Raw genomic sequence first — 15,246 nt, forward strand, 5'->3', positions numbered from 1 at the left:
CGCCAGTGCCAAAGACATGTCCCTCCGGACAGATGTTCAACCCTGACCCCCGTTACGCAAGGTGCATTTTGACAAATAACTGCCCATACCATCCTCCATGGTCTTCGACCACCACTACAAGCACATCCACCACGACTACAACAACTACAAGTACTACTACGACCACTACTCCTTCAACCACAACTACGTCTACAACCACTACACCTTCAACGACTATATCTACAACCACTACTCCTTCAACGACTACATCTACAACCACTACTCCTTCAACGACTACATCTACAACCACTACTCCTTCAACGACTACATCTGCAACCACAACTCCTTCAACAACAACTACATCTACAACCACTACTCCTTCAACGACAGCTACTTCTACAGCCACTACTCCTTCAACGACAACTACACCTACAACCACTACTCCTTCAATGACAACTACACCTACATCCACTATTCCTTCAACGACAACTACACCTACAACCACTAGTCCTTCAACGACAACTACACCGACAACTACCACTCCTTCAACGACAACTACACCTGCAACCACTACTTCAACAACAACTACACCTACAACCACAGAGCCTCCAACGACAACTACATCTACAACCATTCCAACAGCAACATCATTATCAAGTGCAGAAACTACAACCCCTAAATGCAGGGACACCTTCAATTGTTCCGATAATGGAAATTTCACAAAATGTGACTATTGCTACAAAGAGTATTTCTATTGTGAAAAAGCAGGAGATGAGGGAGGAATTAAGCAATGTCAGGCCGGGTATGTCTTCAACACTGATCCAACTTGGGCAAAATGTGTCTCAGCAGGTACCTGCCCTTACCACCCAGAGCCACCTGTGCCACATGCACTATGGAGTATCTTTCCACATGCACTATGGAGTATCTTTTAATTATTTGCACTGTGGAAAGAGTGACTTACGCGAGAAATTCACCAGTGTGAGGGCGGTTATTTCTTCAACACTGATCCAAGTTATCACCATGAGCCACCTTTTTAGGGATATAGCCAGTGACCACTCCTTTCTCTGTCAAGTGAAATCACTGATTTTAATTAGTATAACTTTTAATTACTATTAATTTCATTATAGTCTCGTAAGTTTTATTCTGTATTAGTGTTATCACCATAAGAAATTAAATTTGTTAACATCAAAGCTACAATATCAATTATTATTATTATTATTATTATTATTATTATTATTATTATTATTATTATTATTATTATTATTATTATTATTATTATTTCAAAAACGTAATAATCTAATGAATAAAGCTTTTGGACTGAGTATATTTCAGGTATCAATCTTCCCCAAAAACGACCCATATTTCAACGAGACAGTTTAAAAGCAAAAAAGTCCTGTGATCAATTTGGATAAAGGGGTAACGGGACGTTTATATTACTGCAATGAAAAAATGGGAAACATTTCATTTGTGATTTGTATGTTCATACAAGGACAGAAACTCATAACGTTAGTAAATTAGAAGATGTTTACATTTTCTCTCACACCTATTTGTTGGTCCACAAGAAGGAACAGACTCTATCTGTTAGGGAACCATTATGGAATGGTTCGTACCATTATTTAGCCTTACTCTCAGAACGTTTCAGGATTCTACACGAATATTGAGGTACAACAAGTTTAAAACAGTTATTATCAGAATAGAAATCACTGATATAAGGTACTGTGTTAACTTTTATGGTAGACAAAAGCAAAGTTTATATCCCATAGGGGAAGTTCCATGGAGCTATGAAGACAATTTATGAGGCTCAAAAGTTGAGTCAAACAAGTTTGCAGAGGAAACATTTGAAGCTTTTCAGGTGTCTATATCTAGCAGCTACAAAAGAACGATTTGACTCTCACAGGCTCATTTTTATGGAGTTGCAATGACCAGGTATGAAACTCAAAAAGGCTGAGTTAGCGAAGCTACAAATATTCTTCATAAAGCTTTCTACTCAACTCAACAGAATCTTTTAGATACAGCCTAATTCACTGTCATACCATGATCATTGTTTGTATAGCAATGCACGTCTTAATAGACAAATGTATAATCTTAATTCTGTATGCGGTTTCAGTCTATTTGATTTTCAAATCTTATTCAGCCTGTCCTTTCTCTGATTTGCCTATTTCAACTTTCACTAAATTCAGCTCAAGAGAACCTGTATTGGATATCATTGTTCCTAAATATTTGAAAGATTCAACCTCACCGATTCTTTTTCCATCTTGTATTAATTCTTCCCTTTGTGCATACTCTGCCCTCATTATCTTTCCAGATGTATGGTGCGATTTGTCATTTTTGAGGTGATCTGCTACTTAAAACAGTATACTCTGAGTATTCTAAGTCATCAAGTTTCCATTGTAGCTCAAATCTAAACCTCCTCTTCTATCGCCGACCACTTTTTTTATTATGAACTCCATAAGAAGTACAAACAGCAAAGGTGACATAATAAAGGTTTCTTGTTCATGTCATTTCAAGTGGTGCATCAAAAATGTAAATAAGAAATCAAAGATTAGTATTTAAAGTATAGCAGAACCATTCCTTGACTAGTCAAAACCAAACTCATTTAACCATAATAGAAATATTTTTTACACATTAATGTTGCACCTCAACTTCATTTCCACCAAATTCCAGTTAGCGAAAATATGCAAAACTGTGGAAAAACTGCCATTTTTCCATTAAAGAAAATTATTGAATTTAACTAGACGCCTTAAAATAACATAACTTAGAGACAGTAACACTAATAGGAAATGATGTAATGCTAAAAGTCAATTATAATTCTATTTTTCATACAGATTGTTATCACAGTCATCGTCACTGGACGAGCCAACGAACCAAAGCCTTCCCCGAAGAAAGACGTACCATTAGCATATCCTGAAGTAGGTGAGTTTTCTAATGCGAATCTTAAACCTGACTGTGTTCAGGCCATCACCTGTGGACATGAACCTTTCGTCGCAAAGTACATCACCTGCCACCCTGAATATTTCTACTGCAAAGAACCCGGTGCATCGCCAATGCAGCTGAGGTGTCCTCCTGGCATGGTATTCAGCAGTGACCTCCCTGATCCAAAATGCACTTTGGAGGGTGACTGTCGAAATTCTGCTTCTGTCTCTGGTGCAACTGCGCACCCTTCCTTGACTTCCACTGCTTTCGCCAACACTGCTGAAATTGTCAAGCAAACCTCAATACCTGGATGCTTGGACAGCCTCATATGTAAAGCCACAGGAAATTTTACGAGGTGCAATTTCTGCCATATGACTTACTTCTTCTGTGAAACCGTTGGACTCCCAGGAAAAATTGAGCTTTGCTACCCTGACCTGGTATTTAACACCGATCCAGATTACCCGCAGTGTGTACCTTCATCTAATTGTCCCTACCATCCTACTACAACCCCTGATTGTTGGGATAGTCTTACTTGCTCTGGAAGCGGAGATTTTCCAAAATGTGTCTATTGTTATGAAGAATATTTCTATTGTGAAAAAGAAGGAGTTATGGGAGAAATTAAGCAATGTGAGGCCGAGTATGTCTTCAACACTGATCCAGCTTGGGCAAAATGTGTCTCACCAACTATCTGCCCTTACCACCCAGAGCCGACTGTGCCACATGCATTGTGAAGTATCTTTTAATTATTTTCACTGTGGAAAGAGTGACTTACGCGAGAAATTCACCAATGTGAGGGCGGTTATTTCTTCAACACTGATCCAAGTTATCACCTTTTTAGGGATATAGCCAGTGACCACTCCTTTCTCTGTCAAGTGAAATCACTGATTTTAATTAGTATAACTTTTAATTACTATTAATTTCATTACAGTCACGTAAATTTTATTCTGTATTAGTGCTATCACCATAAGAAGTTAGATTTGTTAACAACATCAAAGCTACAATATCAGTTACAATTATTATTATTATTATTATTATTATTATTATTATTATTATTATTATTATTATTATTATTATTATTTTAAAACGTAGTAATGTAATGAATAAAGCTTTTGGACTGAGTATCTTTCAGGTATTAATCTTCCCCAAAAACGACCCATATGCCAGCGAGACATTATATTGTGTTTCTTTAACCAGATAACCTTGTCACTTTCACCAGTCAGTCACCCTGTGGATCACTGCTTATCATTCGTTCTTGTGTAGTATTATTTACGCACAGTTTTTCAAACTGGTGCAGCAGTTTACCAGATTTCTGGTTACTCCATGATCAGTTGCTGCTGCAGTGTGGAGTCTGAGTTGGGAGGTTGCAATCAACATTCCTTGGAATCTTGAATTGCAAGTCAATGTCCCCGCTGTGCTTGTTCCATGTGAATAGTTTTCATCTACTGAAATAATAATAGTAAATAATAATAGACGCTTCCCACAAGTGCTGATAAAATGCATTGATTGTCCTCGTTAATAAGGAAATAACTCCTTCATTGCTGCATTTCAGTATCGAAAGATTAAAAGCTGACAAGTATAGGCTGGTAAGAAAACCCTACAATAAAATTGCCAGTCAGCAAGAACAGTGAAAGAGTATTTATGCGAAAAGTTTTAAGAAGAGGATAAAGTTTTGTCATAGGCAAACTGAAGAGCATATCAAATGAATGAAGATTAATTTAGCTGAAAATTTCATCACCAAACTAACAAGAGGAACATCTTTCCCCTTGTACTGAATTTGAATGGAACAAAGATATGTCACCGGGTAATTGTGTATGCAGGCGTGGCTGATGGGTACCAAGCTGATAAGGTTGTGGGGATTACGGGAATTCAGTGTCGACGGAAATTTCATCAGCAGTCGCATGACATTCTAATCGGCGTTGCCACAAACTGCTGATCGCCTATCTTCATAACACCACATAACGCCACCAAAGCTGAATTCTGTGGTGTTGTGGTCAAATAATATACACAATATCACAAAATTGCATTTGCTAAGCACTGCTAATAAACAGATTTTCTCCTGAGCACTCGTCAATTGGGAATTTCCTTTGGTTTCACATTATTACCTACTGAAGTAAGAGTGGAGATGGATAAAAGTTTGAGTTGACGAAGTGGGGCTGGTAATATGTGGCTAAAAATGGAATTAAGACAAGTGATTTTGATACAGTAATGACGGATAAAAATGGGCCAGGGTTAAAGACACGGAAGCAATAATAGTATATGAGAAGTATGTAATAATGTAATAACAGGGTCAGAGTCAGCTGGGAGTGGTTGTTGATGCAGTTGGGTAGAAAGAGGGAATGAAATCTGAGGTCAGTAGTAGCTGTAGAAACACCATTAGTAAAGCACTGTCATCACCATCAAGAAAAACTTTAGTATTATTAACCACAACTGAACAGTGACTGTATAAGCATTGTCTACAACGTCAGAGGTAACCACATCAGATTGAGTCTCATCATTGTCATCACTAACAACATCAGCAACTGAATCATGGTCATGCAAAACATCAATCATTTTTAAGGTAAAACAACGGTGAAACCATTAACAGTAACTATACAAATTGTCCGACGTCAGTGAAGAAGTCCCCAATCACCTTAAAATCTTATCTACGTCCAGCAGTGATTGAGAGGGTTAGCACATGTCATTGTCTCATTATCGGTGCCTCCCACATCCCCTCCCCACCCCTGATCCAACGCCCATAGAGCCCATAGAAAGAGGCAAATGCAAAGGCTGTGGCATTACCATTCACCAGTTAGTCCCACATCCTTCAACATGGCTCCCAAACTGTGGCACTTGTGTATCTTATGGGTGGTAAGCTGGAGTGCATCTGTGTTTCTGTCTTCGACCAAGGAGTTGTGTCTGCTTCTGCTCAGTGAGGATGACTTATATTTACCCCTTTTTACTTTGAAACGAAGGTTTTTGATATTCAGTCTCTTCACCGTTCGCCTGAATAAAGGACAGAACTTCAAGCAGCACCAAATAATGATTGAAACGCAGCTTGGTTTCATAAAGTGTAAAAGTAGACTTGAACTAGTTACTCGACAAATGACCTTTTCCAGTTTAAAAGCTTGTTTGATAATATCCAGTGATACTTAATTTTTCATATCATCTGTTAACATCTGCCTAAAATTATCCATCAATTGTCAGTGGAGCTTTGCAGACTTTACCGTTCAAGAGATTCAAGTTTTTGTAGTTGCCTAAAATTTCTTTGAACTATACCCAAATTCAATCTAGTTCTACTCCATTTTGATTTTGCATTCATACTTATACTGAGAGAAACCGACAATCTTCGTTACCTGAAACAAGTCCTCTAACGTAAAATTGTATCATCGTCTAAACAATTCGTTTTCTTGTTTTTACAGCCTCTTTCTTTGGTGATGAAACTTTGTGGGGGTTTGAACAACAATAGCAGTTTGCAGTGACATAATATTGGTGCATTTGGTATTATTATTATTATTATTATTATTATTATTATTATTATTATTATTATTATTATTAAACAGTGATTCTTAAATTTTTATTTAATGTATTGCAGTAACTGTTTTGACATACGATAAATAAGAATTAAATGGGTATTAATTATGCCCCACCAAACAAATATTCATCTTGCAACCGTTCTAACATATTTTCAAGCGCCACGGGAAACACCTGCACCAAAGGTGCAAAAGTAATCAAAATTTTCGTTAGAAACTAAAGTAGGTGCAATCAGGGTAATCAGGGTGAAAGTTTCAACTGAGATACAGCAGTACATGAAGCATTATAATTACAATACGTAATGCAAAACGGGAACGAAGTAAGGTAGATTCAAATTCAGATATGTTGTCCTTGACAGTGATAAAGAAAAGAGGAAATAAGCAGGGTATAAAAAACAAAGAAATTAAAGAAGTGGACGTCAAGAAAGGAAATAAGAAAGGAAGCAGACAGTAAATGTAAAAGAAAGCAAGGCAAAAATAATCAAGATGGACTGAAGCATTTTGTCCACCAAAAGCAAAGTTATTATGAGTTATTACATCGAAGTATTATTTTGTGTATACATGATATCCATTGACAACTTTTTCATGCAGCTACTGTATAATCTTAAGATATCCGCTTAATTTCTGCAATGTATAGGTGAATGATAAATAGAAAAGAATCAGTAAAGACAAAGTAATGAGGGCATTGCTCAACAATTGAGACTCTGCAGTTGCCTGAATACTTCCTTTCTGATTTAGACGTTTCCATTTTTCTTGAAACACTTCTGTGTAACTTTCCAGATCAAAATCTTATATGGTTTGTCCCAGTGGTCTCCTAATACGCTCTTTTCTCATCTCACTAGAGTACCGTCAGCATCCTGGCAGTGGAACTTGATCCATGTGAACCAGACTGCACCAGCGCATCGCCTTTTGACAAGGTAGAGGACCCTTACGACTGCACGCAGTTCTATTACTGCCTTGCTGACCATACCCCAACAGACCACTCAGTGGCCTGTCCAGCAGGTGCAGCCTTCAACCCTGACGACGGCGACTGTACAGGCGCTGTGCCCTGCGACCCCCTGTGTGGTGGTGGAGGTGGTGGAGGCTGCCATCTCACCTGCAATGGCACAGGAGATGTGATCAGCGATCCATTCAACTGCAACATCTTTTACGAATGCGATGCTGCTGGTCCACAGCCGCCGAGAACTTGCCCAGCCGACCGGCCGTACTTCGACGGCGAAAACTGTGTGAACGACGAGGCTGTTTGTTGCATCCCCAGCTGTGAACCCAGCTGCGAAGCCGCAGCAACGCAAGTTCCAGACCCAAAGGACTGTAATAAGTTCTACATATGCACGGAACCTGGCACTCCAGATGAAAGCCTCCACTTTTCATGCCCTTCGGGGCAAACCTTCGACATTGGTACAGGGCACTGCTCTGCCAGTGCGGAGTGTAAGATACTGTGCCCTGGTAGTACTACAAGCCCAGTGAGTCCAAGTGGAGCTTCAGAGAGCTCAACCTCTTCCAGCGGTTGCATAGACAGCTTAACTTGTACCGGTCCTGGAGTTTTTGCCAAATGCAACACCTGCGTGCCGGAATACTTTTTCTGCAAAGCCTCAGGCGATGCGGGAGAGCAAAAGGAGTGCACGAAAGGAAAGGTGTTTAATCCTGTCCCTGAATTCCCTAGCTGTATCCTACCAGGAAATTGTCCTTATTATCCTTAAAAAAAAAAAAAGGCAGTTTTGCTGAGAGGATCATAACTTAGAAACATCACAAGGAATGTTTGCTTCGTAAATGATTACCTTTATTTAATCCAGGCCAATTTATAATAAATAATAAAGAATTCTTATTCCATATTTTTGTTTGACTTCATTTTGAAATGCCACTCAGGCGTTCCTTTAACACATAAGACACAAGTCTTTATTCAAATATTGTCACGGAAAGTACGAACACGCGAAATCTTCAGTACCTTTTCATGCAGTTTATATGTTTAGATTTTGTGGATTTTTTGTGTCATATTTTGGATAGTTTCAAGGAACACTGGAAGAAAATTGCTCCTCTTTCACCAGGTAACAAAATGTACTACATGTCTGAGTGATTGGTTTACCTTAAATAGCAGCTAAATAAATCTGTTAATTGTGAGCTTCTTGCTACACAACCATATAATTTTTTAAGTGTTTATTATTTAAGATTTTAATATCAATTATAAGTGTACCACACTTGTCCATGTTTTTAAACTAATACCTCTAAAAATGGCAAGAAAGTATCTTTTACAAATCAGTAGAACTAACAGATAAAATATGGCAGTTTTATTACCTTACATACTTGAGTTTACACTTGAAATATGTACCTAACAGTTATGAATAAGTACAAGTGTGCTTGCTGTCACATGCTAAATATTGCTCCTCTAACTTTAAAATAAAGGTCTTAAGTGACTCACCCACAGCAGATGGGTGCGCCCCAGCTTTTCCTCTCTAGCTTTCCAGCTCGCACTTCAAGACCAACAGGTCGATTATTATATGACTGAATCCATGAAACACACACACACATACAAACATACTTTATTCAGTGAAAGCGTGCACATACTTTTCTATCAAGTAAAACATAAAGGTGCAGCCACACTAGAGTAAAACATGTCACAAACATGTAGGCTACTTATCGCACACACACATCACAAACAGGTTGAATAAAAGTCAATGAATTTTTAGTAGTCCTAACTGGTGCTTCGTACGATTATCCAGCATTCGCCAAAGGTTCGTTCTTCACTCACGGTCGTTGACTTGTTCTCAACCTGTTTATGATATGTATGCGATAAGTTGCGACATGAGGTTATGACATATATTACTGTCCTGTGGACAGGTGCGTAGAATGTGTGGCCAGGGAATTTAAAGAAACGTCAGTTGGTGAGATCTTTAAACTTATTTTCAAGACTTTGCCATAGTAAGCACAGAACAAAATATTGAAATCCATATCCCTGTATATTTATGACGGTTATTGGGGGTCGAAATTGGACACTATTGCGAATTGTCAGCCGCTTCTTCTCCAAAAAAATGGCGACATTGGCAAATCCATGATACCTACACTTATACGTACAGCCCATATGGACGTTTAATTGATCAACATTTGTATGCAGCGATAACGCATGAATGCATAGTCCCAGTTTTTTTAGTCATCATTTTCTCGACCTTAAAATGATTCAGGTTAAAAAGGCACTAGGGAAATAAAAGTACTGTACTTGTTACTAAGAAATCTGACATTTTTGTACCCATTATTGTGGAAGGTAAATTTTCTGTTTCATTTAGAGACTTCATTGTTTTCTAGCTGTCCATGGGGTCACATGACAAATAATAACGACTGCAGATGGAAGGAATAGATGAAATGCAAAGAAAAAAACAGTCGTTTCTCAGTTGAATCTCCAGACTCACGAAATTGTTCTCTTTATACAATTGGTGATCTGCAAAGTTTATATTAAACTGTTTTGCAGTTATAACTTACTTCTTTTAGGCTTACACTAACAGCCTACATTGTAAACTCAAACCACCTATGTTAAAATTTTTTCTGGTATTTTTCGTTAACGTTTTTCAGTTTTCATTTGCTGATAGCTTGTGTTCATGTTACCAGACTGTTATAAACCCTTATTAACAACACTCTATTATCGAAAATCTATGTAATTCTAAGTCCTGGATCTTTTTCGGTCCGTTTCAGCGAACACCTCTGGCGCAGATACAATAACCAATGGCTTCTTGTAAGCACTCGGTCTCTGGACCCTGCTGTGCCTGGTAGCTTTGACATCCTTCCTTGGGCTTTCAGTGTAAGTTCTCCCCAGTGGATAATGAGCACGATTCGGGTCGCCATTGTGTCTGTGTAACGATGCAAGATCGTCTCGGTTTGTCTGTCGTTCCCTCGCTGTTTGTTTCCTCTTGTTCTTGAATCCCTGTGCCTCCCTTTCTCTTACTGTCCCTCTGGGGTGCATTTGACTGCTTGGTTTCTTTACTTTCGCTGCTCGGTTGCTATTGTCCATCCGTCTGTGAACTGGATCACGCGGGTTTCTCGCTCGTTTTCTGTTTTCCATCACCTCCATCTGGATCTTTTCGTTAACTCTGCGTTCGGCACCTTCAGCTGTGTCCTTCCTTGACGGAACCTGGTGTCTCGGGTGCGCCAGTGGCAGCGGCGGTGCCTGTCGAGCTGACACATCTCTCTTCTTCAGCTCCAAGATCTTATGCCCCATGAGGGCAGGTTGAGGAAGGCCTTTGACCTTCGGTTCTGCCATGACCCTAGGGGCTACTCCCAAATCTGGCTTCATTCCAGCGACGGGTAGGTGAAAATTCTCGGGGCCTCCCAGAGACCGGACCTTGATAGCGTCTACTCTGCTTGATTTTCTGCTCTTATCAACGAGGACCTCAGGTTTAGATTCCCCAGCGCGAGCCATTTGCAAAGGTGAAAGGTTGGGGTCGTCCGCATCAATACCTGAAAAAGAAACAGATAAAGAGAGAGCCCCCTTTTTTTAATTTCTTTTGGTTAATGGCCTCTCCGGCCCAATGCACGGCCACATGACACAAGTTTCAGATGTTCATTTTATTTTCATGGTAGTTTTAACAGCAGATAAATATTCTAGGAAAATAAACTGATCAAGTTAAAGACTGATGAAGAATTTGTGAAGTAGCAATCAGATGAGTGGAAAATGTAGGCCATTAAAAAAAGAAAGTGTTGTTTCATTCTATAATAGTTGGTGAAGACCTTGCATGCTAAGAAACTAAAAATATTTGGTGCCATTGCTAGTCAGAAAAAACTTGATTCATGAATAAAATAGTATTATTATAACACTCAGTAGGTAGTAATATATATACATATACTGTATATATATATATATATATATATATATATATATATATATATATATATATATACATATATATTATATGATTCCGGTTCCTAAGCAAGTTTTTTCAAGGATTAGGTCACTAAATACAAGCCTTTATTTTTTCATCACAATTAAGCCACCCATGAATTTTGACTTACTTGGTGGGCTGAAAAACTTCCATTGCAGAAACTGGACTCTGAAAAAAGAGAATAAATAAGGTTTACTTTATGAGCAGAACAAAATTTATTATACTATCATTAAAAGACGTTTGAGCTGATTTTTTTTAGCAATTCCATTATCACAGGTATAATATTGTGGTTTCATGTTCATTGTCATCTTCTTTGCTATTATTATTATTATTATTATTATTATTATTATTATTATTATTATTATTATTATTATTATTATTGCTCTAATATTGCTTCAGATTTAAGATATACCTAAAATCCAACAAGTATAAAGTACAGATATAAGAAACACCTAAAACTTAACACGCATTGAACACCTTCTTTGTTCATCTTATTGACAAATTCATTACTGTATTACCAATAAAAGAATTTATTTCAGTTTCACAAAACCAAACTCGTGGTAAAACACAGAGATAGATAGATAGATAGATAGATAGATAGATAGATAGATAGATAGATAGATAGATAGATAACTAATATACCCTAATACTGTTCTCCTTGCATTTAATACATTTTTATCTATTTAATCATTTATTAACTTATTTTCTTTCTTTTTTAATAAGTAAGATCTCTTCTTTCTGTATTTCCCTGTACCTCCTCTTACTTCTTCCTAATGAACACAATAATAATAATAATAATAATAATAATAATAATAATAATAATAATAATTATCATTAATTGATTACCCCAGCCTCATTCGTTTGAAAAGTTCAGTAGGTCTATCACCAAAGATAAATGATACACTTATTCCGCAACATTTGGCTTATCTGACAAATAAAGAAAAAACAAAAGTGGGCGGATGATGCTTATCGAATTTGGGTACTTAATAACCCTGCTGTTCTTTTTGTAGTTGCTTTTCTTGTTGTTGTTACTGTTGTAGTTGTTGTTTTAAAGGGTTAATGAGATCACTTCCCGATCATGAGATCTCGTGAGTTTTATTGCGTTATAGTTCTTTGATGGGTGCAATCAGACTTACTGCTTATGATGCAGGATATGAGAAACATTAGGATAAATTGAGAGAAAGAAAGCTTCATAGAGAGAGAGAGAGAGAGAGAGAGAGAGAGAGAGAGAGATTTAAGAGAGAACGTATCCGGAGAAAAATTAGAGTAAATGAACAAGAAGTGTCAGACAGTTTTAAATAGGACAGGGAGAGAGAGAGAGAGAGAGAGAGAGGAAGGATTTAGGAGGAAATGTAACCAGAGAAAGAAATGGTAAATGAGCAAGAAGTGTTACATAATTTTAAAGAGGAGAGAGAGAGAGAGAGAGAGAGAGAGAGAGAGAGAGAGAGAGAGAGAGAGAGAGAGAGAGACAGAGAGAGAGAGAGAGAGAGAGAGAGAGAGAGATTTGGGAGAAAAAGTGACTAGAGAAAGTAAGAGTTGATGAACAAGGTGTCACACAATTTTATACAGGACAGATGAGAGAGAAGAGAGAGAGAGAGAGAGAGAGAGAGAGAGAGAGAGAGAGAGAGAGAGAGAGAGAGAGAGAGGAATGGAAAGAAAAAAAAAGGAATAGGAAGAGGTAGAGAAGATAGACTTTTAATAAGAAAGCATCCTCCCGGGAGAGAAAACTCTTTCCACTTAATTCCTAAGCACAAACAATTAAAAAAAGAATAATTTAATTTAGACATTTTCGTGTTCAAATAATTGATGAAGATTACATTCAGATGGTTGGGTTTTTTTTTTTATAGTTTTTATTGAGTAGAGATGTCTTGTCGGCGATTACGAAAAGACTCAAGAAATCTTGACTGTCACATTTTGGAAAACGATTAGAAACTCAAAAGAATCTGAATTAATAGAAATTCCCAAATGTCAGGAACATATGCATATATACAGTACATATGCAGTATATAACATATGTATATATGTGTATATATATATATATATATATATATATATATATATATATATATATATATATATATATATATAAATATATTTATAAATATATATATATATACATATATAAATATATATATGCATATATATATATATATATATATATATATATATATATATATATATATATACAGTATATATATATATATATATATATATATATATATATATATATATATATATATATATATATATATATATATATATATATAAATATCTATATATATATAGATATAAATATATTATCATTAAGCTACAAATGTCGTTTAATATCCAATTCACGAAGGGGAATTATGACCGGAGAGGAATTATGAATGATAAATGGATTGGTACCGAAGTTTGACCGTCGACTGGAGTCGTTGTAGGGTACTGTGTCGAGTGTTCGAGACACTTCGGTACCAGTCCATTTATCACTTATAATTCCCCTTCGGGGATATTCTCGAAATACTGTGAATTGGATATTGAACGACATTTGTAACTTAATGATTTTATATAAATCACGGTGATGTGATAAAAAACTCATATATATAAATATATATCTATATATATATATATATATATATATATATATATATATATATATATATATATATATATATATATATATATATATATATATATATATATATATATATATATATAAATTAAGTATACCTTAGTTTTACCAGACCACTGAGCTGATTAACAGCTCTCCTAGGGCTGGCCTGAAGGATTAGACTTATTTTACGTGGCTAAGAACCAATTGGTTACTTAGCAACGGGACCTACAGCTTATTGTGGAATTCGAACCACATTTTAGCGAGAAATGAATTTCTATCACCAGAAATAAATTCCTCTAACTCTTCATCAGCCGGCCGGGGAATCGAACTCCGGCCTAGCGAGTCACAGTCCGCAGCTCTACCGACTCACCCAACGAAGAGCTGTATATATATATATATATATAACATGCTATGTATTTTCCATACGTATATATGTATGCATACGTGTATGACCGTCCTTCGAAACGCAAACTAAACACAAACATATGCACAAACGCGACATACTCACAGGAATAAAACAGCACCGGACATGACCAGGAAAAACAACACTCTTCCTGTTTTGATCGCCATCTTGTTTTATCAAAACCACTAGCTTCAAATCAACAATTTTCTCTTTAAAACAACCCAAAAAAGGCTTTTAAGACTTAAGACTTGTGAAGAGTAACGCCCTGGACACTAATAGAGAAGAAACTGAAGGCTGAACGAGATCTCAAGAGTTCGTCGCGTTAGTCATAGATATGAAAAAAGTAGATTAGAGACGAGCTTTCGTCTCCTAAGATTGTGAGCTGATATCCCGCCCAGACGAACTCGCGTGATCGGGCCAGATTAGCATCTGATGACATATGGTCTGCTTTCAGTGTTTTTTGTTTTGCAGCTCTTCTTCTTCTTCTTCTTCTTCTTCTTCTTCTTCTTCTTCTTCTTCTTCTTCTTCTTCTTGACTATTTTCAGATGCCATCAAGGTTTGTCTGATTCCCTGGTCACTGTGTTGTATAGCTGACTTTTCTGCTCTTGATAATTCTTGTCGGTTCTGACGAACTGTTCAGTAAGTTTTGTACTGACATTCTCTCTCTCTCTCTCTCTCTCTCTCTCTCTCTCTCTCTCTCTCTCTCTCTCTCTCTCTTCTATCAGTCTTTGATTAAAGATCTTGATATGGAGGATAAGCAGGGTTTAATCTGGATGAGACTGAATTTAACACAGACTGAGTGCCAGATACTGCGACGAAGGTCACTGGAAAAACGTGACTACTATCACAAGATTAATAGTGGTCAAAATCACCAAAACTTGTGTCCTGAATCCTCAGTCATTAATGAATGAAATCCAAGGACTTCACTGACTACAGTTTTGATGGACAAAATCAAAACACTTGGTAAATAGAATTTCAAACTTT

The 15,246-nt window shown here is 36.9% G+C and overlaps 3 protein-coding genes across 3 annotated transcripts in view; 2 read left to right on the forward strand and 1 right to left on the reverse strand.

Annotated features, from left to right (window-relative positions):
* The window catches only part of LOC136850473 (uncharacterized), a 9,764-nt gene extending 8,461 nt beyond the window's left edge, over positions 1–1,303 (forward strand). The window contains 1 exon segment of the mRNA XM_067124047.1: positions 1–1,303. This exon segment is cut by the window's left edge and continues 457 nt beyond it. Within this exon segment, the coding sequence (XP_066980148.1) occupies positions 1–911 (911 nt within the window). The 3' untranslated portion in view covers positions 912–1,303.
* A 4,294-nt stretch (positions 1,304–5,597) lies between these two features.
* On the forward strand, positions 5,598–8,226 carry LOC136850780 (uncharacterized). Its single transcript, XM_067124729.1, has 2 exons — positions 5,598–5,739; positions 7,244–8,226. The coding sequence occupies exons 1-2, from the start codon at positions 5,650–5,652 to the stop codon at positions 8,099–8,101; spliced, it is 948 nt and encodes a 315-aa protein (XP_066980830.1). The 5' UTR covers positions 5,598–5,649; the 3' UTR covers positions 8,102–8,226.
* A 696-nt stretch (positions 8,227–8,922) lies between these two features.
* On the reverse strand, positions 8,923–14,571 carry LOC136850781 (uncharacterized). The gene is made up of 3 exons (XM_067124730.1): positions 14,368–14,571; positions 11,397–11,434; positions 8,923–10,844 (listed from the first exon to the last, which is right to left on the reverse strand). The coding sequence occupies exons 1-3, from the start codon at positions 14,427–14,429 to the stop codon at positions 10,051–10,053; spliced, it is 894 nt and encodes a 297-aa protein (XP_066980831.1). The 5' UTR covers positions 14,430–14,571; the 3' UTR covers positions 8,923–10,050.
* Positions 14,572–15,246: the final 675 nt, after the last annotated feature.

This window comes from Macrobrachium rosenbergii, chromosome 22, assembly GCF_040412425.1.
Source record: "Macrobrachium rosenbergii isolate ZJJX-2024 chromosome 22, ASM4041242v1, whole genome shotgun sequence".
NCBI classification, from domain to species: Eukaryota; Metazoa; Arthropoda; class Malacostraca; order Decapoda; family Palaemonidae; genus Macrobrachium; species Macrobrachium rosenbergii.

Bases quoted from the DNA above. Each gene is read 5' to 3' on its own strand.
- LOC136850781 (XM_067124730.1), bottom strand. From the start codon at position 14,429: ATGGCGATCAAAACAGGAAGAGTGTTGTTTTTCCTGGTCATGTCCGGT. The intron at 11,435-14,367 runs GTGAGTATGTCG...CTCTTTTTTCAG, and splicing joins TCCGGTGCTGTTTTATTCCT to AGTCCAGTTTCTGCAATGGA. The intron at 10,845-11,396 runs GTAAGTCAAAAT...TTTCTTTTTCAG, and splicing joins GAAGTTTTTCAGCCCACCAA to GTATTGATGCGGACGACCCC.
- LOC136850780 (XM_067124729.1), top strand. From the start codon at position 5,650: ATGCAAAGGCTGTGGCATTACCATTCACCAGTTAGTCCCACATCCTTC. The intron at 5,740-7,243 runs GTAAGCTGGAGT...TCATCTCACTAG, and splicing joins ACTTGTGTATCTTATGGGTG to AGTACCGTCAGCATCCTGGC.